Source organism: Lampetra fluviatilis, chromosome 40 (genome assembly GCF_964198595.1).
Source record: "Lampetra fluviatilis chromosome 40, kcLamFluv1.1, whole genome shotgun sequence".
In the NCBI taxonomy this organism is placed as follows: domain Eukaryota; kingdom Metazoa; phylum Chordata; class Hyperoartia; order Petromyzontiformes; family Petromyzontidae; genus Lampetra; species Lampetra fluviatilis.
This window is the reverse complement of record NC_136314.1, coordinates 328,396-356,030: the sequence shown is the minus strand read 5'-3', so window position 1 is coordinate 356,030 and position 27,635 is coordinate 328,396. Positions and strand designations below refer to the sequence as shown.

General features: G+C 45.4%; 1 protein-coding gene across 3 annotated transcripts; it reads right to left on the bottom strand.

The window, feature by feature from the left end:
* Nucleotides 1-86: 86 nt before the first annotated feature.
* CCDC66 (coiled-coil domain containing 66) lies at nucleotides 87-27,002 on the bottom strand. 3 transcript variants are annotated; one of them, XM_078874812.1, is made up of 21 exons: nucleotides 26,776-27,002; nucleotides 24,359-24,423; nucleotides 24,031-24,056; nucleotides 22,825-23,273; nucleotides 21,473-21,639; nucleotides 20,352-20,436; nucleotides 19,782-19,903; nucleotides 18,795-18,934; nucleotides 17,312-17,500; nucleotides 16,175-16,306; nucleotides 13,332-13,525; nucleotides 12,517-12,601; nucleotides 11,225-11,386; nucleotides 10,592-10,736; nucleotides 9,978-10,112; nucleotides 7,835-8,153; nucleotides 6,631-6,892; nucleotides 6,422-6,489; nucleotides 5,821-6,167; nucleotides 4,007-4,128; nucleotides 87-3,254 (listed from the first exon to the last, which is right to left on the bottom strand). In XM_078874812.1, exons 1-21 carry the CDS (start codon nucleotides 26,784-26,786, stop codon nucleotides 3,156-3,158), a joined length of 3,324 nt encoding a protein of 1,107 aa, XP_078730938.1. In that variant the 5' UTR covers nucleotides 26,787-27,002; the 3' UTR covers nucleotides 87-3,155. The 3 variants fall into 3 exon arrangements, with proteins under 3 accessions (XP_078730938.1, XP_078730940.1, XP_078730939.1); XM_078874814.1 differs by having other exon boundaries at nucleotides 5,821-6,137; XM_078874813.1 differs by having other exon boundaries at nucleotides 7,853-8,153.
* Nucleotides 27,003-27,635: the final 633 nt, after the last annotated feature.

Genomic DNA, 27,635 nt, shown 5'->3' with positions numbered 1-27,635 from the left:
GAATCTAAGGAGGCATTTGTGTGTGAGAGCGGTTGTAAATAATATTGGGCGATACACGTCTGCATTTAAACTCTTTATTTTTCTAAGTTGAGCACGTCAATTAATACTCTGTTGCAGTATTTGCAATCCACGTCTTTGCATTTTTTGGCAATCATTTAATTATAATAGGTGGTAAGGATTTGTTTGTATAGAACAAGATTCACAATTTCGATTTAAAGCTTTCGTGACTGCAGGGATTCATATTCTTGGTTCTTTCGGTAAAGTCACGTCGAAGGGATAAAATAAAGTTTCAAATTTTCTTGCTGTGGTTTTCACACCTGATGATGATTGCTTGCGTTGCAATCGAAACGTCGTGAGAATTTTATTGTTTCATTTTAATATTTTATTATTTCCCTTCTACGTAACTTAACCGAAAGAACCAAGAATAAGATTCACAATGCTATGAACATAAAGCACGTCGCATATCCACCCCAAATTACACTGGTCAACAAAAGAAAATCTTTTTTTTTCTGGCCTGGACTTTTGCAGCTGTTTTAGACTAATTTCAGGGTGCTGATTCCAAATCTGATGTCAGATTTGCTCTATCACATCTCATTTTTATGCTATCGGCATACCCCATTTTCATTGATTTTACCCGAAATTAACTCTGTCACTTATGATTGCAAGTTGTTGCGACTCAGTGACTGCTTTAGTGTTAAAATATGGTGCTGTATTTTTAGGATAGTGTGTTTAAAATATAATTTTATGTAGATATCCACATTCATTTAATATTTTTCTTCTGCAGTTTTAATTGAAAATGCAATATTTGATATCTCAAAAACCTGATGTGATAGACTGATGCCAGATTTGGAATCAGCACCCCAAAATTACCTTAAAACCGTTGGAATACCTTATGCCAGAAAAAGTGTGTTGACCAGTGTTATCAACTGCTCACCACCCAGTGTGTGATTTGTGCATAGAGTATCTGTCATTTCCCAGGGATGTTCACAAATCCCACCGTTTCATTCAGTTCAGCAATTTTAATCTCACATACATCCGCTTAATTATAAAGCACAGTAAAGCACTTTCTGCTGTTTGCACTTCAATTTAAATCCAGGAACCTGTTTGAGCATGCATGGTATCCTATAGATGTTCACGGATCTGACCTTTTTACCCATTTGCCTCACCCTCCTCCCCCTGCAAGTTGGATATGCGAGCACGTTCTGTACAATCACGAGACAAACATCCAATTTTTCACAGTTAAAAATGTCAATAATTACAGTCCAGTTTGTTTTTAGACATCACATTTTGCTATGGTCCACTGCAAAGGGTTACAAACTTATGCAATCACAAACTACATTTAGGCAATTGCTCACACAAGTACAGTGGCCGTCATCTTCTGCACCCCAATTGTAGTGGAAATACACATCCACCACGTCATGTGCAGCCCTTTGGTCAACCCACTGCTAAATGAGGGCCTCCCTATGCTGTCGGGGTCACGGGGGTTATTTGACCACACTTCACCATACTGGTTGACGAGGTCAGATAACAACACTTCACCAAAGTGGTGAGGTGTGGGTTGGTGAGGTCAGAGGTCACAGATGTGCCAGCACAGAAGTACAGCACAACGGATTTCACTGCCTCGCTACGTAAGTTCCTATCACATCACGCTGTTTAAAAAAACTGTAAATGATGCCATGCAGAATTGTCTGGATTTGAAACATTTCGCACCACTAAGACATATTGCAGTACAGTGTATATACAAATGTAGACCTAGACGATGCGATATTCAAAATGTTTAAATGTTACGAAACTTACAGCGAATAAGCATACAGTAGTTTTCACACGAGCCAGGGTTGGATTGACCCCATAGGCAAATAAGGGCTTTGGCCTTCATGCTTTGTAGGCTCTCCTTTTAGGTCCTTCATTTGACACTAAAGTAACAGCTGAGCGACGGTGGCAGCAAGGCCATCGGAAGTGGTGTTTTGTTTTTGAATTACGATGACGGAATTCGTGAATTCGTGACTTTGCCACAGCTAAAGCCAGGGGAGGGAAAAAATTTAGAAGAAATAGTGTCGTGATTCACGTCTGATTAATTTACCTTGAGTGGAATACATGTCAACTTTACATGGGTAAATAAATATTTGGTGACTTCATACACCTTTGCAATATGTGATACATACTTCGACTCTTTCCCCTCCTATTAACCTGAGGCCCTTCATAACCTTAATCCAGCCCTGACAAGAGCAGCTTACTTTATATAAGTCGTTACACCCATTAGATATTAAAGTGCTAATGTTAACAGAAGTACACAATTGGTTTCCTGTAAACAACTGCGGTGATGGTAATGGCCGGGGGTCGGCAACTTTCGGCTCCGGAGCCGCGTGCGGCTCTTTAAGGGGCTGCTTCGTGACGCGTTGTTCATCAAGGACGACCGTCTCGTATCCACCGCGTGCATTGCGGCCCTTGAAATATTGAGTTATTTTTTTACCGAATTCGAAAAAAACGGCTATTATTACCTTGGTTTCCGACTCCCTGGTAATGGCCAATCGGCAAAAGCTTCCATTGTTTTGTTCTATTCCTGGCATCATTGGACTGTTGCACACGATGTAAAGATTTGTGTGCTTCACCAGGAGGATTAACGAGTGAATTGTTTAATTTACACACTGAAAAAATTAAATATACACTTTACACGAAATTTATCTTTATTAAGTTCTCACATACAACGCAAATATTACTGCACATTATCTTTGTTTTCTAAAACCTCTTTTTCACTGTACAACTGAGCCACGCTAGAGCCGTGCGGAGCCAGCTCAGCATGGCTCAGGAGGCGCCAGGTTATTTTTCCACTGCACAACCCGAGCTGTGCCGCTGATATCACACGCAATGAGCAAGTGGAGACAGCATGTTTGAGTTGTACTGACTGATGTCACACACTGCTTGGCCCCAAGCCAGATTAAGTTTTCTTGTGAGGACAGTTAAGTTCTGGCTCAGGATGGAAAATAGCCAGTGGAAAACCACCTGTATGGATCATTTGGGCCCTGTGCTGGTGTGGCTCTGATGTGCCAATGGAAAATAAATATATTACAAGTTACTCTTAGAGATAACAAAGAGATGTTGCTATAAAGTGCAGAAAGTCTCATAGGTTAAGAGAGCTGGCATCTGCTGCTGTGGCTTTAGCTGGGTTCGCTCTGCATTGGAAACTGAGAGACATCTTCAGCAAGCATGGGTGATGACAGGTAGGTCTCCACCTCCCTTTGCTTCATCAGCAAGCCCTGTCGGTGAAGCAGAGTGGAAAATTACATTAGGAATTTATAACTCAGAAATTATAATGCACATCGTTTCATTCACTCTCACAGGGACAGAATGATTCGCAGGAGCAGAAAACCACAGAGAGTTGGGAATGCGGCCAGAACTGGCACCAACAATTACTGTGGTCCATTATTGGGATGTTGGCCAAAGTCGACCAATGAGTTGCTCCTAATCCCTCTAGCAGTGCTCAACTTCCCCTAGCCTACACCCCCCTCTCTATCTCTCCTCCCTGGCTCCTTCCCCCTCTCTTACCGATATAACCTCTTGTCACGACAGCCCTTTTGCCCACTTCAGCAATTGTTTCTTGCTGTGGTTGTTCCACCTGATGACGGACGCTTGTGTTGCGCCCAAAACGTCGTGATTAAATTTATATTTTATTCCCTACGTGACTTTACCGAAAGAACCAAAGAGTATCGAGCAATAAGTGTTCGTACATGTGGGAGCAAACCAGAGATTGAAATGAACACGTATCGCAAGTTTGTTAATCCACTACTCAATGAGGGCTTCAACATGCCGTGCATGTTATTTGATCAAACTGGACCACGCCGGACAGCGCGGGTTGACAAAGTTGGAGAGAGCATAGATGTGGAAGTACAGTGCAACAATGGGGTTTGCTGCACTGCCTTTTATTGCCCACACTAAAGAAATGTAAGAATTAGATGTTGAAAGCAGTATAATTGAAATACATTTTGTATGCTTTAATGCCATACTGTACCTGTCTGAGTTGAGATAGCCCCTCAAGAATAGCCTTTTGTCTGTCCTTAGACTTCAGCAGCTCCGGGTTGAGAAGAGGATCGCGTGACTGCTCTGAACTATGCCTCCGCTGCTCCAAATATCCTGTCCACAGAACAGAGGTAGCAAACGGGTTTTGATTCCTTACCCGTACCCGGCTGCACCAGGGTCGCAAACGGGTACCCGTACCCGGCTGTACCCGTACCCTACCCGTACCCGGCCAGGTACGGATAGGGTATCGGGTACCTGATTGCGACCTCTGGGATGAAGCCATGTTGCAGGCGCGGGTGGGTTGATTCTAGGAACTTGAATTGTGAGAAGAGACAAGACGATGGGAAATGAGTGACAAACAGTTACTGACCAGTGACTCACGGTCTACCCATACCCGTACCCGGCCGCACCAGGGTCGCAAACGGGTACCCGTACCCGTACCCGGCCGGGTACGGGTAGCCGGGTATCGGGTAGGGTACGGGTATCGGGTACCCGGTTGCGACCTCTGCCACAGAAACAACAAAAACTAATTTTTAATGAGACTGGCAGCTGTTGAGTTTTCAACGAGAGGCATGTCCCGAGCCAACCTGTCACGCGACTTGTAAGGACACAATCGCACAGCACACACACACGCTAATATAGTGAGTAAAGCGTGTTATTGAATCAAACAAGAGTGTTCTTTGCATGTCAAACTGGAACATGTATGTTTCGGAGCTGAAAATAAATGAACTAAAAGGCAACCTTAATATAATCCGTTTATATTTTCCTGGTGCAGTAATTGGCGAGCAATTCCACCACTTGGTTCTGGGCTATATAATGGTGATGAGCAACGTCTGAAGGCTCATTCGAGCAGGAATTCACTTAAGACTTCGTGGTCATTTGAGCCATTGGTCCTAAAAAAAATGTTTTAGTTCCAGCTACGGTGGCATACGCTAACAGTGATTTTAGAGCTTTCGTCTCTCGATCACAGAAATGTATCACAGCAAGTTCACTGTGATAGTTTTTACGAAAAACTAAAATCATTAAAAGACGGGTTATGTGGCAATTTTGGAAGAAAAAAACAAATACGATATGAAAAATCTTCAGAATATGAAAATTATTTTGAAGTATCCACATAAAACATAGTATATAGGGTAAGCGCTCTGCCCATGATCGACTCTCCATGGTGGATACTAGTTGCATTTGCCATCCCAAGTGGTACAGACCAAGCCCATTTTCGATTTAAAGCTTTCGTGACTGCAGGGATTAATCTTCTTGGTTCTTTCGGTAAAGTCACGTAAAAGGGAAATAAAATAAAACATAATAAAATAAAAATTCTCACGACGTTTCGGCAGCTGTCTTTCCAACAGCTCTGTTTCTTCACCTGGCTGGCTGCTTGTGTTGTGGGTCGTGATAATTTTTATTTTATTATGTTTTATTTTTATTATTTTATTATTTCCCTTCTATGGGCAAGATGTGAACTATTTTGCCTGGTATACAAGAGGTCGTGAGTTCGATCCCAAGCCTGACGCCTGTATATTTGGAGTTTGCATATCCTTCACGTGGTCGCGTGGATTTTTCTCCGGGTCCTCCGGTTTTTCCCCTCCACATTTAGCAACACGCGTTTAGGGTGTTTGGCTGCTATCAATTTACACGCGATAAGCCACTTCGTTGAGCTATCATTTATGATCAAGCCGCTTCTGAAAAAGGTCTACGTAAGCTCAGTGGAGCCTTGCCTGGTAAAATAAAAAATGTTTGGTTTAATAGTTTAGTTTAAATTGACGCCGAGTGTGTCCATCGCGGAGGTGCAGAGACATCTCCACGTACCACGGCCGTATCTGTACTGCGACTCGTTGGTTGGTGGGCGTGACATGGGCGCGTCGGGGTCCAGGTAGAGGACATCATCGCTGCGCAGGTATGGCACAAACGCCGCGTTCGGAGGGGAGGTCTGCCCGGCCCTGCTCGCTGGGGCTTGCCGGCTGCGTTGGCCTGTCCCAGCTCCGGCTTCCCCGGCATCGTGCAGCGGAGCCAAGCGGTGGGAGGCGATGTGAACCGCCTCTGGCGTGTGGCCGGCACCCCCCCTCTCTGCGTGGTCGCCACCTTCGCCCGCCTCCTCCTTCTGCTGCTGCCCCTGCGTTCTGTGTCTGAGCGCCGGAACTGGCGGTGAGTCCAGTCTAATTTTCACAGTGTTCAATAACACAGGATCGATACGTAACAGTGAGCGTCAGCCCTCCCTGGAGACTCTATGGAGTGTCAAGACTTAATAGAACCAGCACAGTCTTTATTTAAATACTGTAATATCGAGACTTAATTTCAAATGCCCCGAGCACCTTTACAGATTATACATATGAAATATTCCTGTCACTGTGCAAATTGTGACGAGAGAAGTCTGTGTCAAATAATTTAGTTTCGTAGCAATTCAAAGTACCTGTTTGAAAACTCGGCATTGCTTTGTTGAGTTCTCTGGGTTGCATTGTTGTGTTCCGTCAATGGTTTCTGTAAGAAAAACATGTTTAGCTAAGCAAATTACACTTAAGTTTACACAAAATAATGATGGAAAGGAGGCGTCTTGTCCGATAATTATTTGTTTACATTGTACAAGTATTACATTTGCTGGAAAAAAAAACACTCGCTCGCCTTTTTCTGCACATCCCTTGTCTGGAGTCCCGTCTTGTCCGCGAGTGACGGCAGTGCCCGCGAGGCCTTCTGCTTGTGTGCGGCCTCCCCGGCGTCTTCCTGGCGGGCGGCGTCGCTGGCGGGGGCCTGTCCCTTGCTCACGACGTTCCTGTTGACCATCGCCAACAGCTGCTCCTGCCGCCTCTGCTTGCGCGCCTCCCGCTCCATCTCCCTTTTCCTCAGAGCCTTGGGGTACTTATCAGAGGCTCGGGTTGCGCCGCCTCTGCTCGGAAGACACAACCAGCGCGTCTTCTCGGCAGAGGTCGCAACCGGGTACCCGATACCCGTACCCTACCCGATACCCGGCTACCCGTACCCGGCCGGGTACGGGTAGCCGTTTGCGACCCTGGTGCGGCCGGGTACGGGTACGGGTAGGCCGTGAGTCACTGGTGAGTAACCGTTTGTCACTCATTTCGGGTAGGGTACGGGTATGGGTAGGGAACGGGTACCCGTACCCGGCCGGGTACGGGTACGGGTACCCATTTGCGACCCTGGTGCGGCCGGGTACGGGTACGGGTAAGGAATCAAAACCCGTTTGCGACCTCTGCTTCTCGGGCTCACAGCTAAGGTGCTTGTTAAGGTCTTGAACTGCTCGGGAAATGTTACGGTAATCGTTGCCAGCAACCATCACCAGCAATGCATCAACCATTTTCGACTTTTGTAAGCTGGCAGCCTACGAAATGTTAATAAACAGTCACCTGGTCACGTAGCACAATGGCGTTACAAGATGAGCTTTTCTTACGGGAAAAACAATCAATCAGTAGGCTTTCTCTTTCATCACCTCTGATAAGCACTGCTGGCAACGTACGGTGCGAAAGAAATTCAACATTGTGGCTAGCCATCGAACAAAGATGGTCACCGCATCACGTGATTTCAGATGCGCTTCTGTTGCCGTCTGGAACGCTCTTTCTTCCGATATTAGGAAGCCACTGGACCTATGCAGTTTGATATCTACATTGAAAACGAATTTATTTCAAACTGCTTGATGTGTTTAGTTTGTTGTCCTTCCCCCGGCACCTCCGATTAGCACGGTTGACTATGAACGGTGCGAAAAAAGTTCAACATACATACCTACGTACGCACCTAACCTTTAACATCATCACACGTGATCGACTGCAATTCCAGTAACCCGCCGAAGAAAACAGTGAAGGTAATCGTTACTGACCCCGCTGGATTAACGCACCCCACAACAGGTTTGGTGGTCATGTTCCACGCCGGCTTCAGTTCAGCGTCATCTCTCGGGCTCTTGCGTTTGGCGGCATCGCTCTGGCCCAGCGTCTTGAAAGACGCCTCCTCATGGTGGTGGCCGCTCTGCTTGTCCGCTCCCTTTCCTCCGGGCCTCTCCCTGTCGATGCGACTCCTGCACATGACTCCGGTGTTGCTGTACTCTGCGGGGACGTGCGGCGTGGCGGGAGGGCGCGTGGAGTCCGCAAAGACGCGGCCCGTTCCGTCGCCGCCCCTTGCCGATCTTCCAGTGTCCGCATCTTTAAAGCAACCAGCCAAAGGCAAGAAAAGTAAATATTTATATACGTAACAAAACTCTGGGCAACAAACGTGAAAAAGGGTGTTCCTATATGAAGTGCAAGCTGCAAGTTCACGTGGTAGACAGCAGAGGGCAGGGCAGCAATCCATTGCTGTACAATCTGGGCGTGCCAAGAAATAATTAAATACTGCGCACGTTTCAAGTTGAAACACATTCTTGCATTGCGGGCAACTACTACCTAACCATACCAGTCAGTCTGGAAACCCAACATCCCTGCTATAGGAAGGTGGAATCGTGGGGATATTGTGATAAAAGGGGACCAATTACTTAAAAGGGGTGGGGGTCAAATTAAAGACACGTTCACATTGCAACTCCACTGTCGGAAACAAATGCACAACAATGTTATATAATTACAACATAAACAGTAGATTACAGCAACAAATCAACAAAATGTATTATACAGCACCAGGCCACCAGCCATTAGTATAAATAACAACACAAATAAAACACACTTCTAAAAACATTGCATATTTTGTTTATGGCATCTTAAATTGTTTAAAATTCACTTGCAGCTACCTGGGTTCACACCCAGGATCTCTCAGCGGTTCCAGCCCAGCGCTCAGGCATCCGGGTCAGCTGGTCATTTAAGATAAATAAATAATTCTAATTATCAAAGAACATTTAATGAAACATTTCAAGGAATCTTTAAAAAATTCCAATCCATCCCTTTTTCAGCTGTAAACTAAAGATAATTACTTGCTCATGCCACTGATGGTGGAAGAGCCTCCGCTGGAGGGGGCTGCAGAGAGCCCTTCTCATGGGTATTTTGCCTACTCTTCCAGGCTGGCCAGATATCTTGGACGAGGGAGTGCCCACTAACACACACACACAGCCTGCCGATCGACTCTCGTGTACAAATTGATATCGCTGGGTGGACCGAGGAAGAAGGGGGGTTTAAGAAACATGCCGATCATTTCAACTGCCACGTCGAGAGAGGCCCCAGGGCAGCCCCTGGACTGTAAGCCCGGTGTGCGAACTATTACACCGACACAGGCGTACCTTCATCGATATGTAGTGTGTCCAACTGAGCCGCAGACGTTGCTCCTTTTAGAGGCTACACTTTAATTTGTAACGCCGTAACACAAAGAGGTAACTGCCCCTTGACCAGACTACACCCTAGGGTGGTGACCACCCAGCTAACTACACTATTACAGGGGAGTTACTGCTAGGAAGGGTTGGGTCTCCGACCACGTGGTCCCTCGTAGGACGAAGCGCTTCCAGCTTGAGACGTGGAGCTTCCAGCTTCCAGATGTTGAGCTTCCAGCTTGTAGAATGCAGCGACCCCAGTCCCTCTCAGGGACCCGCCTTATATCCCCCTACGGTCGGGGCCGCTCCGCCCTCGGCCCCGCCCGCCTTCTTGAACATTCTCGTTCCCTCTCGATCCTTCTCAAGAGCTCTCTCCGGACACTCGTCCCCCCCTACCTGGGGCCCCCTGTGTGGACATTCCGGATCACGTGTCTACGGGTCAACCAGAGTGCCATGGCCCGGGGCAACCCTGCCCCTGGGCTGACACTCACCCCCTCCCCCTCGGGAGAGCCCCCACCACACGCTGTGCGTGGTGCCCGCACTGTCCCCGTGCTCGCCAAGCCCCGCTAGGGCTGGTGCGAAACACAGCCACCAACACGGTGCTGTCCACGATGTAGGAACATAGAACGGCACGATCCTTCCGGGCCGGCACCATACAGTGACATCCCCGATGTCACTGCAGATATACACAGCACAGCTTTCCAGACTACAAGCATGTTAAGTAATAATCTGGTCAAACCTGTCTGCACAGCCATGTCCTTCATGGACGACTCTGGTTCGTGGACACGCAGAGTTGAGCGGGAGTGACCATCCCTCTGCCGAACCGTTCCTTCCTCCACGGCCACGTAAACTGGGCCGTCACGAGTCGGCATCCCTTGAAATTGAGAGTAAAGCAAGGGTTATATGTCGACTATAAGTGTTCAAATGAATGATACAAACTACAAGGTGTATTTTGCAACTTAAAATTAAGCATATAAATACATTTTACTCTAAAATGTACATTAAAGAAACATTAAGCTGTGTACATACGATACATGTCATATCTAATTGTTCAAGTCAGTTATGAGAATTGTTCTTCAACTTACTGGTGAGCTGAAACAATAAATAAATAACTGGCCGAAAGAATACATAATCGGCGAGTTAAACGCCTATATTGTTTTTTGGCTATGTTTGGTGTTGGGAGTATTTTAAACGAGACAAATTTGGCAAGATCAATGTTACCTTAATCCAAAAATCTATTATGGATCATCAACATGAAATGATTTTTCTTGCGCCCTCCTTCTCTGGCCAGTGTTCGTTTGCTCTGGCGTGTGCTCCTTTCTTTAATTAACATACCAATATTCAACCACTGACCTTCCCTGCTGCGACGGAGGTTGGAGACGTCATGCCCTTTGCGAGCTAGCTCCCTCATTCTCTGCTCCTGCTTATCACGGAGGGCCTCCTCCTGAGCCCTCTGAACACTCTGGTACAGGTTCTCCGTCTTCCTGGTCCGATTCTCCTGCACGGGAAAAACAGGAGGCCCACAAATGAGTAAGGCCCAGACATGCTTTACGTTTGTATGTATGTTGAACTTCTTTCGCACCGTACGTAGCCAACCGTGCTAATCTGAGGTGGGGGGTAAGGACAACAACATTTCCAACACACCGGTGTTCAGTATTAGTAACGAATTAGCATGTTCTGTTCACGAGAAAAAACCTGACTAAAGGCGGTGTTGGGTGGTGCCGGGTTTAATGACACATTTACATTTACACGATTTAACCCAAAAAACGTAAATTGTGGATATTGGTCACGAAAGCATACATGTTAGGCTGTGATCATCCGGCAACACAATCAACGCTTTAGAGTCAATCGGCATTTGTTCATAAAGCACGTGCATATTCAGGGCCTAGAAAACTCAACAACACCAAGGCTGTTTAAGTCATTCACTGAAACACAAATGCAGCGCGTATTTTTCATTCTTCGCCAATGTGTGAAAAATCGCCGCACCTCTTTTTGCCGCAGCTTGGCTTGCTCCTCCTTAAACTGGCTGTTAAGGCGATGACGTTCCTCGGCGATCCTCCTCTCCGCCTCCTCCTCCTCGTACCTCCGTCGCTCATCCTCCAGGAGCTTCTGACGACGTCGCTCCTCCACCTGGCTGGCTATCGCTTTCTGAGAACAACGCGCGACGTTGCACGCTCAACTGCAGTAACCCATTTAACAACAACAACAGGTTAATGGGCTCTCCGACTGTGCCTTTGACCACGTGCTGTTCGACATGATGTCCACACATCGTACAACCCGAAAACACATCACAGAGCTATGCAGCATAACTGTGAAAACCTACAATTTAAATGCCCCTTAATATCACGTGTCCTTTCATTGAAGTGGTTAATTGTGATAGCTGCTTAACATTAAGTTGTCCTTTTAATTTCTTATTTATTGTTTATTTCTTAACCAGCAAGGAGTGGTGGTGCAGTGGTTAGCCTATTGCATGAAGAACCCGGAGACCTCGGTTTGATACCCGGCCATGGCTGACTCCAGCGGTGAGTGATATCAGAACGAGTCCTGGGCGCTCCCTTTCACCAACTCGCAGCAACTAGGGTGCCGAATTATGATCAGACAAACCTCAAGACTGACAAGACACGGGGCAGTCTTCATCGAGAAATGGATTGAAAAGGGACTATACGGCTTACACTACTTTAAGCAACTTGTCACTGCTCCATCCCCACCCATTATATTCTAATCGCACACATTTGTGCCCATCAGTACTATACATATACATGTGCAGTGACTGACTCGGAGACACTAAGAGTAGGAGGCACTCGGTTTATTAACACGGCCTGACTATTAACACTTCGTAACTACGGTTCCCAGGCAAGACAGCTGGTAGACTGCCTGACTGTGGCGACGCCGAGACGGTGAAGACTCCAACAGCAGCACGACGGGGACCCCACTCCACACGACAGCCCCGAGCTCCCCTCCCGGGGCCCCTCTTATAATGTCAGCGTGGCCTGGCTCTGCCCCCGGCCACGCCCCCTTCTGGAACCTACTAGCGGGTTCTCGACGGGCCCTTTCCGTGACCCTTCCTCTAGATCCCTCTCTGGTCAATCACGTGGCCTGCTGTCAATCAGGGCTGCTGTAAGCTGCAGATCCTCTTCCCTGCCAGCAGGCAGCGCTATGCTGCCACGTGACCGATTCTATGTCACTATACATGAACCAAACATAATACCATATTTTAAATAAGCAATACGTTGAGCTATTTGTGCAAGAATGTAAAAAAAAAAATGTGTGACTAATACCTGATGCTCCAGTTGTTTTAGCCTTTGTCTTTCCCTCTCATCAAGCTGAGCTGGATCCAGAAGGGCTGTCATTGTTCTCAAGTGGCTGAAAGTCAAAACAACAGTGAAACCAAGGTGACAATAACTAAAAAAACAATCTGAACGTCATCTGCGGTTCACACACTCGTTATGCACGTGTCGTTCAACAATTGGGGCTCCTTCCAAGGTGTAATAGCACAGTGGCCCTCAGAGGTCGCCGGTTCCATTCGATCTTTCGGCGCGGCAATGGTGCAAGTTCTTAAAATCTCCCTGCGGTGGCGAGATGTTAACTACCTTGCCTGATACACAGGAGGTCGTGGGTTCGATCCCGACCCTGATGCCTGTATATTTGGCATTTGCATGTTCTCCCCGTGGTCATGTGGATTTTTCTCCGGGTCCTCCGGTTTTTCCCTCCACGTGCGTTTAAGAGTATTTTGCTGCTGTAAATTTCCACGTGGTAAGCCACTTCGTTGAGCTATCATTTGTGGCCAGGTCACTTCTGAAAAAGAGCTGTATAGCTCAGTGTGTCTTACCTGATCAAATACAAATATTTTTTTTTTTTATAAATCGGTGCACCAGTTTGTCGATTGGCAGGTGGCATGTGGTGGGGTCAAGTGTGGGTACTCCTACCTCACCCAAGTTGTCTGGCCAGTGTGGAAGTGTAGGCCAACTACCCTCTACAGCGACTCCCGAGTGAAGACCCTGCCGCCAGTAGTGGCTTGAGAATTGTAGGGCTCCACCTTTCACCCTTAAAGCACGATTAGCGTGGCTCCATCAATGTCAACTTTCTTATTTACCTGTTTCTCGGCGAAGGAAGCTTCGAAGCATCGGTCAAGGGCACATTAGGACTGTGGAGTGGATCCTGGGGATGAAATGTCCTCCCCGCATCAAGGCGGACCGAAGTTACCGCACCGTGGGTTTCAGCCTGCGCAACAGAGGGCTTCTGGCTGAACGAATCAAAGTGCGCCTCCCATTTTCCTTGATCCGCTTCCTGTGGATAAAGAAGGCATTCTGCATAAGCCCGCATGAGCTTGCATAAGCCACAATTAAGTGTACCAAATCGATTCCGTCCCTTAATCATCAAAGCGGGCATACATGTCCCAACGATAACACGGCAATGGCAAGTAACTTGAAAATGACATACAGCAAGATGACATAACTCGCCAGAGGCAACTTTATGATGGGAGAGGGTAAAAAGAAGGATCAAGCGCTCCAAGAAATTAGAAAGTCAGAATTATATAAATTGCCTGCAGTTTTTGGCAAAAACACAACAGTCGTATGTCGTGTGCTATCAGCCCGATAGCAGTGCGCAATAACCCCAAGTTATGGGTTTGCGCAAAACTACATATATTGAGACTCACGCAAAAACTATATGATAGGTACACACATTGTCCAGGTGGTAATGCTGATCTGTGCACCAGCACACCTGAGTTCCCATGTACAAGCGATCGGCTCAGGTGTCACAGCCACTGTGGGTGTACGGACACCCCCCCAACATATTTAAATATGGCTAAGAGACACCCAAAACATCTTGGTCAAAAATGATGGGATTCTTCACACACATTGTCCAGGTGGTAATGCTGATCTGTGCACCAGCACACCTGAGTTCCCATGTACAAGCGATCGGCTCAGGTGTCACAGCCACTGTGGGTGTACGGACACCCCCCCAACATATTTAAATATGGCTAAGAGACACCCAAAACATCTTGGTCAAAAATGATGGGATTCTTCAGTCTGCATTATCCTGATCCTTCAATGAGGAGATGTAAATGCTGAACGTGCCGATGACAGAGGGATTAATCAAACAGAAGTGCATGCACAGTAGGCTCAGTACTGAGGCAGTCACCGGTAGATGAGCAGATCATAATGCAGTAGAACTCATCTCATCTGTGACAAAGCGCGGGGGCAGAATTCCATCTGTAATCTGGCCAATAACCAGGAATGCCCAACTCCCATACTATGGGTCTCTCCCCACATGGGATTGGGAAGCTCTCCGGCTGTTAGGAAGCTCATAATGACCATGTTAGTGCTCCGATTAAGCACACGTAAGCTCTAGGACAGGGTGTACTTGATGCCTATATTAGAGCACTGATTCAACACTACCAATAACCTATGTTAAAGCCTCGGGGCTGGGTGTCAGAGGATTCAGAAATGTCATGTCAGCACCGGTGCGCTGAGATTATTATCGTGCTATACCATGGAAAGATTGCACAATATGGCGATTGCACAGCCAGAATAACAATTAATTAGGACCACGAGATGCAGGGCAACATCACATGGGAGTAAAATGTTGGGCGTCGTGCTGAGCAACGCGCGGTACAACGTGGAAACACATCGGAGAGCTACACAGCACAACCGCAAAAACCTAAGCGGTCATCAAGCTAGAATTTAGGGTAATGCTAGATTTCTTGCAGCCTATGAAGTGGATCAGTGGCTGAGATGATTAAAAGCCTGTCAGAGCACAGAGTTGGCACTGCTGACATTTTGGAATCAAATCCATGCAACCAACCATGAATAAATCTGTTCATCAAGTGGTGGACTTAGGCTGGACATCAAAGGCAGAACAAAAAAAAATAGTTGAAGTACATTTTGTTCACTTCATTCGGCATATATATCCAGCTGCGTGGACACAAAAAAATATATATAATTATTTTGATAGCCACAAGACTCGCTCCTCCACAACAGGTCACATGAGAGACACGCGTGTGGAGAACGGGCAAATGAAGGGATCTCATAAGTAGCTGAGCGATGTCACCTCTATAGCCACACTCGAATGCACTGCTGGCATGACTGATAGAGCAACTGGAATATGATTTGGACAAAAACACAACAACATTTTAAATACACAATGTCTATAGCTCAAACGATACACTCTGGAGAGTGTGAGTGTGTGTGTATTTTTTGTGTGGTAATGCAGCGATTAGCGCACTGCACTATGAAGCTGGTGACTCAAGTTAAATTCCCACTAATAACCAATAACAGCGTTGAATATTTGAACCAGGACCGGGCCTCCCCTATATTGACTCAGCCTCAAATGGGTACCTGGATGCGGTGTGCCAACATCAACATTGGGGAGACAAAGACGGCCGCGCACGGTACTAGCGACCCAGGCCCTCATGTGCCGTGCCCGACTTAATAGGCGCTCAGTAGCAGCACGTGCCCGAATAGTCTGTTGGAGGCTATACGGGGGATCTTTGTGTGTTCACAAGTACTCCCCGCTGCTGGCAGGCAACGGGAAGTGGGCAGACAGACCACGAGAGACGCACCGCCACGTGGCACTCGGAGCCCCGCTCGCGCGTGGCCCTTCTCTTCCTTCGTTCTTCGTCTGACCACGTGTCGTTCATCTCCCCCCTTATTAAATGCCTGGGTCGCGTGGTACGCTCCAGCCAATCCTTGGTAGCCTGCGCCGAATCTTCTAGATTCCCCATCAACTCCCGGGACCACGCCCCTGACTTGTCTTCCCATTGGCTGAGGCCAAGACCAGCAGAACCAATCACCCTAGCTGGCATCCCTTGATCACGCCAGGGCCATGCTCCCAGGCTCTCCCCCCATTGGCTGTAAAGCAGGACCGGCAGAGCCGATCACCACGTGAGCCGGACATAGGCTCTTATTACATGTCTGTGTGGAGGAGAGTACTCACCCCCTTGAGCCAGATTTTCTCTTGCTGTCTGCGCATGCGCTGCTCTTCCCGCTGGTACTCCAGCTCCTCTCGCCAGCGCTGCTGCTTCTCCCTATTGGAGGCGCTGAAAGGTTTATCCCTGGGGGCTGCCTCCTGTTAATCCGAAAGAGAGATGTTAAATATGATTTGGGTCTTTCGGTAAAGTAGATAGGTTCAAATAAAATAACAAAACACACTACGACATTTCGATCGCAACACAAGCGGTCGTTATCGGATGTTAAATGCCTGTAAATATATATTCACTAACGAAACGAATGCATTCACGCAGAATACATGCGACACAATGCTGGTTGGATTTAGAGGCACTTAATAGCAAAAGCAAGCTGTAGAAAAAGGTGAAAGATGTATAAAAACAAGTACACGGACTAATTAACGGAGTGGGTGAAACTGCGCCAATATGCAATGGTTGGCGCAGTTTCAGGCTGCGTTCCCACTTGTAAATGTGTTTCCCACGACACTCAATCATTATCTCTCTCTCTCTCTCTCGGAGCGTGAACGCAAAGTGTGTGCGTTAACACATTTTTAATAATTGTGTGGATTGGATCCATTCTCAGTGGTGAAAGCTTAATTAAGCAAGTCCTGGAATGCAAGGATGCTGGGACAGATGCCAAGAGAAGAAAAGTTCTGGCTGATGACGTGACATTAAGCAGCAAAAGAAAGCCCAATATCAGACAGATTGGAGGGAGTTTGAGCAAAAGTCCCGGCCATTGGGCCGAGGGTTAAACAACAGAAGGTGGAATAGAACATGGACAAGTTACGGCCATTTTTGACACTCCACTGCTTCCTGAGGGCCTACCCACACCGTGTGGGTCATGAGAGTCATTTAACCATGCCTCGACACCCTGATCAGTGCAGGATGGTGAAGGCAGCAAGCATACAAGTGGGAGCATATAAAAAATACAGTGCAACAATGTATTTTGCTATACTGCTTTCTGCTGCCCATCACATAGCCCTGTGATATCTATGACAACCTGTTTGATAGATGCTGGTCACCTATCCAATGACTTTGCACGCTCGATCCTGCTTAGTTTCTGATCATTTGGTAATATACTTTCATATTTATGCAAGGTATAAAGTATGCATCTTGAAAGTACTCACCCCAATGACAAAGGAAGAGCGAATTGCTGCGGGAAGGTCACTGGAAGCAAAGCTCTGTGTCTGCCCCATTGCCATGGAGTCCTGGGCAGTGTTCCTGGCACCACTTGCTGTCCCCTGGGCGGATGTTGCAGGCACTGTCAAGTAGCCAGATTCTGGCTGATGTGCTGGAAGGTTCAAAGTGGCCTGCAGCTGCAGACACAGGCGGATAAAAAGTATGAAAAAGATTCTAATTTTTTTTTGGCCCAAGGATGGCCAGACTACAGCAGGGCAATTGGAATTGTCCTACGAGTTGCTGAGCCATTTAAGCACCGTAAAAATGCACATCCTGATCCTGAAATGAAATGTAAAATTATCTTTATAATCACAAGCTAGCCCGTCAATAGCAATAACAAGTCAAGTTTGAACTTTGTAATTAAAGCATACATTTTCTCTTTCAAAAAATTATGATTACTACCAAGATCCAACCGGATGGCACAATGTCAGAATGAGCGGCTCGCAATCGGAAGGTTGCGAGTTCAATTCCTGATTGGGCTTGACTCATCATCCATGCAGGGTCGATAAAATCAGTGCCACTTTGTGGGGAAGTCAACAGTGTTGACCTATGAATCGACTCGCCTCCGCCAAAGCAATGTGGAATTTTCACCATTGGCCCATGGCTATAAAAAGGAGATGCTCAATTGAGCAGGAAATCACAAAATATGTTTTTTTTTTACAGGAGATATAATAAAACAAATAACTTACAATGATGAAATTCACACAATGTATGACATATGAAGTCTGGTCACCACTACTACATGGCTTCATTAAATAATTAATTTACGTCATATTGTCAACTAAAGTTATTTCATAGTCAGCTTTCAGCAATTATAGATTCACATTCACAACATAGCTCACATCATTTGCAGCGTGGACAAGTGTCCACTTTTGCAGCGTGGATAATGGGAAAGTGGTGAAAAACTTTGTGAAAAAGATAGAACTTGTTGGAACTATCATGCACATGGGGCGAGCTAATCATTGGCACTAATGTGACTGCGAGAAGCATGAAAAGGAATGTAATTTGAAACCCAATGATGCCCTTTGAAAACACCGAGGATAAGCAGTCTTTGGCATACCTTGGAGTGATCTTTATAGAAGATTGAAAACTGGATAAGGAGTTTTACAACAAAAAACATTAAAAAACCATGCAATGAGAAAAGTGTGATTTGAGTAAGATATTTGTTCATATATTGGTATTTGCCACACACAAAAAAAATCTAATTGTGATTTCCATATGCCGAATGCATAAAGGGGTGACTATTAGAACATTTACTTGCAGGTACTACTTCTAAAAAGTGGTACTTTTAATACCAATTTACATCAAACCACTTAAAAAAACGGATGAGAACTCCCTCGAACTAACTTTAAAATCCAACGATGAAGCTCAAGTTTTCAATTGATTCTGATCGACAGCTTAGATGATCCTCTTGTATTCCATTGAGCATACCTTCTGATTGAACGTGGTCAGCGGCTGTCCGGTGGCTGATAAGACCGGAGCTCCTGCCCCTGGCTTCCCAAAGGGGTTCCACTCTTCCCTGACCTCCAGCTCCTGTTTCTTCCCACTGTTTTTCAGCGCCAGTTGTTGATCTGAAAATGTGCGCAGGAAATAAAGAGACGCGACAAAGGTATGTGTGTGGAATTTTAATACGTGGGACACTGCACAAAAGCATTTAGGCTTCCCTTTGAATCTGACTGAGCATTTGCCCTCACTTTGAGTTTCATTGTATTATTGCATTCCATTGACAATTCCAAAATGCAAGTTCACCGTTAGAAAAAATGCACATGCAGTACTTATGTATGTTGAACTTCTTTCGCACCGCACGTAGCCAACAAAGCTAATCGGAGTTGCGGGGGAATGACAACAAACTAAACACAAAAAGCCGTTTAAGTAATTCGTTTTCAATTTACATTTAAAAGTGCATAGCTCCGGTGGCTTCCTAATATCGGAAGGAAGAGTGTTCCAGATGGCTGCAGAAGCTCGCGATGCAGTGACCGTCTTTGTTCAATGGTTAGCCAAAAGCCGCTGCTGTGAGGATGACCGGAGTTTCACGTGAGTAATTATTGCAATTGTTTGTCAACCCGCTTATGGATGAAGGCCTCACCAAACCGTGTCATGGGGATGCTTGTCTGACCATACATACTTCGCCACACTGTACGGTACAGGTGAGTGAAGATGAGATGAGGCCTAGTGCTCGTTCAAATATCACTTGCCACTGGTGTTAGCCATGGCTGGGAATGGTCGATGGATTCACAGTGCAATGCGTTAACCACTGTAGCACCATTCATATTCTGGAAAAACACAAATCTTTGTATTCGTAGAGCATACGTTCTTTTATAATAAGTGTAAAATGCTCAATGCAACTACTATTATTATTCAGTGCACGTGTATGTATGTAGCTGTGTGTGTGTGTGCGTCAAAATGTGAATACATTACCCAGCTCTTTTTTCCACTGTGCTTTCTTTGCCTGAAGTATTTCTCGGTCTTTCTCCCTCTCTCCCAACATACCAAAGACACTGCCCGATATTCCTTGCGTCTTCTCAAATGGAGCAGCCGAGCTTAAATAGAAACAACGAAATGAAGCACCAGGTTAATTTAAATGATTGTAAGCAAGTGAGGGCCGATTTTCCTTTATTTAAGTTACCCCAATCAAACTAAAAGCCTCACAAAAAATAGCATTTCAGATGCCTTTTCCAAATCGCTAAGCATAGGAGGGGTCCTTGTGTTGGCATTAAAACTACACTTCAAGACTCCATGGGTACAATGTTTAAAGTACACACTCAACTCTCAGTATATGTGCACTGATGCATCAGTCATTCGCAGGTAAACTCTGTTCAACCAAAAAAGAATGATAATCAAACCTAATGACGTAAACAAATAATCCGTAAAAAAATTGCAAGTGGCACTATTCGAAATTCTCCGCTCTAATGATAGCATATTTTATTTCAACAATTGTACACTCACAAAAGCAGTTCCTAAAGCACCCATAACCACTCAGTTGATTACCTTGAAGCATCTCCAGGCTTGGTTTCATTGTCATACTGAACAATATCCTTTTCCTTGTCCAGCTCTGTTTCCAAAGGTGCTGAACCTAAATTGTATACAAAGACCATCACCTTATTTATTGTGATGTGTTGGATCAGTTTAACTCGTAGGCTTTCGCGACCAATATCAACCATAATACAGGTTTTTTTTGGTGTGCTATACTATTAATGAATTGGTATGTTCTGTTTACGTGACACACCCTACTAATTGGCTGTGTTGGGTGGTGGCGGGTTTAACGACACATTTATATTTACACGGTCTAACCCCTCCCCCCCAAAAAAACCTGTATTATGGATATGTTGGATGTTACGAAAAAAATTAAACTAATCTTTCAACATTTCAAGAAAAGACAATATCCATTGGGTAACCCTGGTTACTCCTCAGCCATAGCCTGTGAAGTAGTTAATGAAAACATAAATCACTATTCATAAATAAACTAATAGATCAAGGTTTTTAATGCGGTGTGAATGTTTATATATAAGTGTGTACTTTAAGAGAACATTCAGCTATTGAGTAACGTTTTAATATGACATACACCAACAGCAGATATACACCATTAACCAACGCCATTTAAGTCTGACTTCTGTAATTTTTCTTCAGGATAAAGCCAAAGAACAGAACACGTCTGCTACTTATAGGTACCATTGAACCTGTCCGGCTTGGTGTCAATTCACTGCTGGATGAGGGCCTCTCCACTCCGTGTGGGTCATGAGGATTGTTTGACCACACCTCACCATATTGGTCAGTGCAGGTTGAAGGGCAGGGAGTGTAGTTGTTGGAGTAAAGTATAATACAAGCAGGGACTGTGGTGCACTACCCTCTGCTCCCAATGTGGCCCATCGTTTTAACTGCCGCGCCGGGCGATTGAATCGAACCACTGACCTCTGCATTGCAAGTCCAGTGTGCAAACCATCACACCCTGCCAGGATCTTCAACTAAACTGTTTTTTTTTATAACCTAACTCAGATAATTTTACATGATCCGTGTTTTTGTTTTATTCTTGCAAATCCCTCCCCACCCATGAATCCAGAAATCGACGGTCGTTGGCCGTATTAACTTACGACACACGGTTGGCTGCTCACCATCAGTGTTGCTGCTGTTCACGGATTGCCCGATGGATGCTAGAATCTGCTGCAGCTGTTCTTGGGTGAGGCACACTAAGCCATTGCCGAAGCTCCCCGTCTGGGCGTTATCGCCGTGCCCCCGCGCGTCTGCCGCCTTCACTGGCCTCCCATTGGCAAGGCCGCGCCTATTGCATGCGACGAGGGAAAAGGACAGATTAGACACAAAAAACAGCAAGTTTCTTTTGTTTAAACAGGTGGGAACTCAACACGCAAGAACGGTCACATTTGCGAAAGTGACATCAGCAATGATGTAAACGATGAAAGCTAAAATAAATCGGGGCGAAAACCATCAAATATAATTCACAGAAAAATGTACGTAACAGAAAAAACACACAACAGTGAGATGCAACGATGGGATGGTAAGCAGGTCGTGTAACAAACGGCATTCAATACGTGTTCAACACTATTAGGTGATAAGTATGTTCATAACAAGATCCCACTTGCTATTTTAAAAGGTCGTGTAACAAAGGGCATTCAATAAGTTTTCAACACTATTAGGTGATAAGTATGTTCATAACAAGATCCCACTTGCTATTCAATTGTAATTTACGTAGCAAATCATCACCCCCTACTGAAACATACTTGGCAGAACCCTCCTGAAAAAGAATCAAGGGACTCAGATTGGCTTTCCTGGGTAGACAAGCAGAATAATAATAATAAATCCCACTATGCCATATAATTGCTAAAGTTTTAGCGGTTGTGCTGTATAGTTCTCCAATGTTTTCAAGTTACCGCCCATTGTCCGGATTGATGTCAAACATTTGGCTCAGTTCCTGAATATTCCATTCCTGAAGCTCCAATCATGGGGAGCAATATGTTGAATATCGTACAGAACCGAAAAGAACATTGGAGATCAAAATGGTAAATTTGTTTTTAGGCGCATTAATGCAAGCTTTAGGCTCTGTTTTAATTTTTCACTGCTGACAATAGTATTTAGGAGTGTAATTTTGCATACATTTATAGATTTCGAGTTTTCTATGCTCAGTATTCATGTGGCAAATTGCATAAGAACGGTTTTTTAATGTGTGTATGTCCCATGCAATGCTTTCACTTGATCTCCTAAGTCACTAAAGTCCTTTACATGAAACCAAAAAATTTACATCGAATTGAAGCGTGAGTCTAATCACGATCCTGACCAGTGACGAATCACGAATTGCGCAAAGGTAATGATTTGTTCCTGCACGTCTCCTGGAAATGACATCATGAGGGAAGTTACAAAATACGACTCTGATATTGAAACATTTCAAATGCTAGAAGAGAGAACTCGTACATAAACTTGCACATTATGAACAGTAAATCAAATACCGTACCTCTGTTTCACTTCTTGCTGGGCTGTGTTTTTGTCCAACCTGCCTCTATTGTTCTTCCCCATCTGCTGAAGATTCTGTCCATTTTCGAGTACGATGGTCTGTCCATTTACAATGGCCCTTTGCTCTTTACTTTGTTGATTCAATTGCAGCAACTTGATTTGTGGGCCATTGGTACTTATATTCTGGTTGAATCTTGCCTTTTGAGTGTGATTGTACTGGACTGGACCCTGGTCTGCCTGTGGGTCACTGAGCCTTTCGGTTGGATTCGAAGTCCTCTGATCGATGTCCGCACGACTCTGTGCAGCTTGACTGTTCCCAAAGGGCGTGGGTTTTGGCCCTCTGCTTGAACTTCCATCACTTGCCGCTCCGAGCCTAACACTGCCATTATGTGCCTCCCTCACGAGCCTCGACCTAAATGGAGATCTCCGTTTCTTCAACTGGGAAGTGCCCTAAAATAAGTGTGTAAATTAGGGCACCATGCACAACACCTATCCGTTCATCACAGCAGGTAATGTACATTGTGAGCAAATGGTGTTCTTCAGGCACAATGGTATGCTGCATTTCATATTTAAGTTCAGTTTAGGTTCAAGTTTAAGTTCAGCTATTCGAGGAAAAAAATAAAAAAATAAAACAACATAAAAAAAAATCCCCAATAATAAGTAAAAGTGCATACACGTCTGGAGATGTACATGCTTGAAATTACAATGAGAGAGAAATAGGACTACATGATTAAGAGAAAATATGCAAGTTCGAGAAAATGTATTGACTGTTAAGAAAACTAAGTGGGCTTGCTTGGGCAGAACGCAGGGCTAGAAGAGTTTAATGATGATAGCCAGTGGCTTAGACTAACAACAGTGGTAGCCAAAGTAGAAACACATCCAACTGAAACGTTTGCCGTGGAGATGGAGAAATGAAGTCAGCTCATTTTCAGGCGCTAGATGGACTGTTGCATCGTAGAACTCTGAGGGATGAGCTCAGAAAAGCCTTATTCCAGCAGTGCATTCATCCTGGCTGATGATAAAATACTGCATTTAATTATTAAACAAAAAATAAGGGATTGCACCGATAGTGGTGTACAAGCACAAATAATAATAAAAACTGTCCAATATTGGAATGCGAACTTAACATGAGAATGAAATGGTATACATTTTAAATTAAACAGAATGTAAATGACAATGCATAAGCCTATGCTTTCTGTATAATTACCTTTGCAGTTTTATTCAAGGGTTCATCTGTAAGAGGAAAAAAAACATCTTCATTCGGTTTTGAAAACAGGATTATATTACCATTTATATTTTACAAATAGCACACTGAACACGTTGTAATGTGCAGGATGACCATATTTACCAGATTATAAGATGCTATGGAAAGTGAGGCGCACCCAAAAGTAATGCTCGGTGTCAAAAAAGTTATACGATTCACTCACATACACACACATATCTGATTAAAACGTACATTTTCAAGTTTTGCTTCAAAATACTGGGGAAAACTGCATTTAAATCTGCAAAAAAATAGCCGGTAAAACATTTTTTACCATGAAATGCTATCACAAGCCTTGTCTTGCCATCCAATGTCTGGGTTTCTAACTTCAGACCATCCCTGTAAATCAACACACACATTTTCAGTGGACTTTACTACATTGCAGGCAAGAACAAACCGCCAATAATAAATAATGTATATGTAGAGTCCTTTCTCAGTCGACTGATGGATGCGGGACACTCCGCATGGGACGAGTTGGTGGAGGTCATTGTACCATACTTCACCACGCTGGTCAGTGTGGGTCGTAGATGGGAACCATAGTCGTGGGAGCATTGAACCAGAGTCCAGCAATTGATTTTGCTACACTGACTTCCTTTGCCCACCAACTATTCACAACAAACTGACCGTAGCGGTCACCTATCCAAACACTATCCAGGCTATCCAAAAAAAGGTGTCAGTTTTGTTGCCCGATAAAAGGGTAAAAAACCAATTATCATATTTTGCTACTGGCAAAGGAGGTTCCAATGGTGTAAATGCTTACCCCGAGCTCTCATACTCTGATGGTGCATTGTCTTTGAGCTGTGCGCCTTTTGGCGTCATCTGGTCCAACACTATGTGAGACTAGACTCTAAGAAAATCTGTCTCGGGTGTGGACCAATACAATTTCCAGGACAGTGCATACATGATCAGAGTTGTGTTTTTTGTTTGCATTCCGACCGCATGTATTGTGGTCAATGCAAACATGGCTCCTTGTAAAAAAGGTGTCAGTTTTGTTGCCAGATAAAAGGGTAAAAAAACAATTATCACTATCCAGGCTTTTAAATCCTGCTAAGCTTCTGGGAGCTGTTGAGATCAGGCACATTACATGTGATTTGGTCAACGTCAATTCTTGCTCAAATGAGTTTCTCTGCTGTTTACACCTCCTAACCAGTAGTGGGATTCCACGTCTCTGTGTCCGTGGCGAGTCTATCCATAGGGCAACCAACGCCGACATTCCCATAAAGTGGTACTCAATTTGTCGGCCCCAGATGGAGCCAACTCCTAAACCAGGGTTGGAACTCACAACCTTCCGATTTCGAGCCAATAGTTCGAAATCGGAAGGTTGGCCATAGGATAAAATAGAATGAGCTGTAATGCTGCATAAAAATACCGGAGTTCATTTGAACATACTCACTTAGCCTTGGACTGGTGCAGGCACACTTTGGAATTGGTGTTGTACTTGGCCATTCCACACACAGTGGTGGCATTCTTACCAACACGTGGAGCTCTTTAGGGGCACTTGTCACAGTAACTTACACACTCGATGAAGCTCCATGAGGCGCATGGTCGATGTCATTGGCAAAGCCCACGATTAACAGTGACCTGCGCTACGAACTCGGGACATATATTTAAATGCGGAGACCCAAAATGTAGTTAATCTCATTTAGTATGTCCCCCCAACCCCCCCCCCCCCCCCCGTATATTATGCTGCACGCCAAGGCATAACGAGTTTGTGTTGAACAGGATCCCATAGTTTATATGGAATGCTCTTGCCAAGAACATCTGGAAATCTAGCCACATTTATCAAACAAGCTTGACTTTCTGGGGAGACGCAGAATGTTGAAATCGCGAAAGAGTTGTGTAGCTGATATTCATTTTTTTATGAATATACATTAAATGGAGAAATGCGGTGGAGTTCTACTGACAATTTCCTTTTTTCCCAACCTCAGGTGCATTTCTGGCCACGGATGACACCAGAGGCAAGGTGATGTCCCAATCACGCTGCCTTGGTGCCTTCTCCCCCAGGTTAACTCAGCCATAAACGAGGATTGCGCTTGATGTGTAAACATCACAAAACCCACGTGTGCTGTGCCACCCTTAATAGGTAGACTCTGCCTGAAATTAGTACGTCGTCCCAACAGCCTGCACGGTAAATGACTGCATGGGACATGTTTGTTTATAATACTACACACTACATTATCCGCATTTCTGCTAACGGGAGCGGTGATGCAGCGGTTAGATTCTCGGTTACGGATAACATCAGCGGCGCCTATCAGAACCAGCTCTGTACATCCTCGTTCACCAACCCGCACCGCCGCCCAAAGTGGTGAAGGATGGTCAAACAATCGACACGGCGTGCAGAGCTCTTCCTGCAAGCGGTCGACAATTCGGCAGCTGTAATCGTAGTCCACGACACTCGGACATTAACAGGAGGCCCACTGTACGGCTCACTGTTCGCGAGCACCTATGAAGGTGGGAACGACACACGACACGAGGATAGGTGGCCGGGACACCGCCCAGCCGGCGATGTTTACACAACGCGCCAGGTACGCATTTGAGGCCGAGGCGACCTAGGGGAGACCCAGGACCGGTTCAGATAATCGTCAACGGTGTTGGCCGTGAGCTGGCATCGAACTCGGCTCCCGTCTTACAAACACACACACAAGCGTCAATCGTCAATCGCTGACAACAGCAGCAGTAAAGATTCCGTACCCGAGGTTCATGGCACGTCGTTCATCAGCAACGACTGTCTGCGGCAGGGTCCTCAATTGACAACGCGTGCGACATTAACGCGAAATAAACAAAGCAAACAAAACGAATGCGGCTTCCGTGGCCACTTGAGCGAAGAGGCCTTTGCACAGCCCAGAGCCTTCAACGCTCGCGTGGGTTTCCATGCGAACCCAGCAAGAGCGACGCTCATTGGCCCCGTGCCCTTCGGATTCTCCGGCCAATTGGATGGGCGTCAGGGGGTGGCACGTGGGTTGGGGTGGGTGGATTGTTGCAGCAAGAAAGTCCCCCCTGGCATTTCATTTTTATAATAAAGGTTTTTGGGTTAGATCGCGTTAATTATAAATGTGTCGTAACCCTCCACCACCCGACACGGCCAAACAGTAAAAAAATATGTCACGTTTTTCAATGGACTAAATCATTCACTTCTTTAGCCCACCGGTGTGCTGAAGAGATAATCAACAGCATTTTAAAATTTAAGTATTACGACGTTTCGCTGATAATTACAATCAGCTTCATCGGGCAAGTATAGTGAAGCTCTCCTGTTGCTTCCGGTCTTAAATAGAACAGCATCAGGGTGACGTCATCATTTAATTCAATTCAGTTCAATTTCACTGGTATTGACCAGGTCCCCAATTCGCTGGCTCATGCCCGAAGTCAGTGAATTTGGGCCCCAATTGACTGACTTTGACCTGGTCCCAAATTCACTCACTTTGACCTGGTCTCTAATTCGCTGACTTCCGCCCGAAATCAGTGAATTGGGCCACAATTTAATGACTTGTGCCTGAAGTCTGTGAATTGGGCCCCAATTTAATCGGGCCCCATTTTATTGGGCCCCTATGCAC

Bases quoted from the DNA above. Each gene is read 5' to 3' on its own strand.
- CCDC66 (XM_078874812.1), bottom strand. The intron at 8,154-9,977 runs GTTTGACCAGAT...GTTGCTTTAAAG, and splicing joins GGACATGGCTGTGCAGACAG to ATGCGGACACTGGAAGATCG. The intron at 6,490-6,630 runs GCGAGCGAGTGT...TTTTTCTTACAG, and splicing joins CAAGGGATGTGCAGAAAAAG to AAACCATTGACGGAACACAA.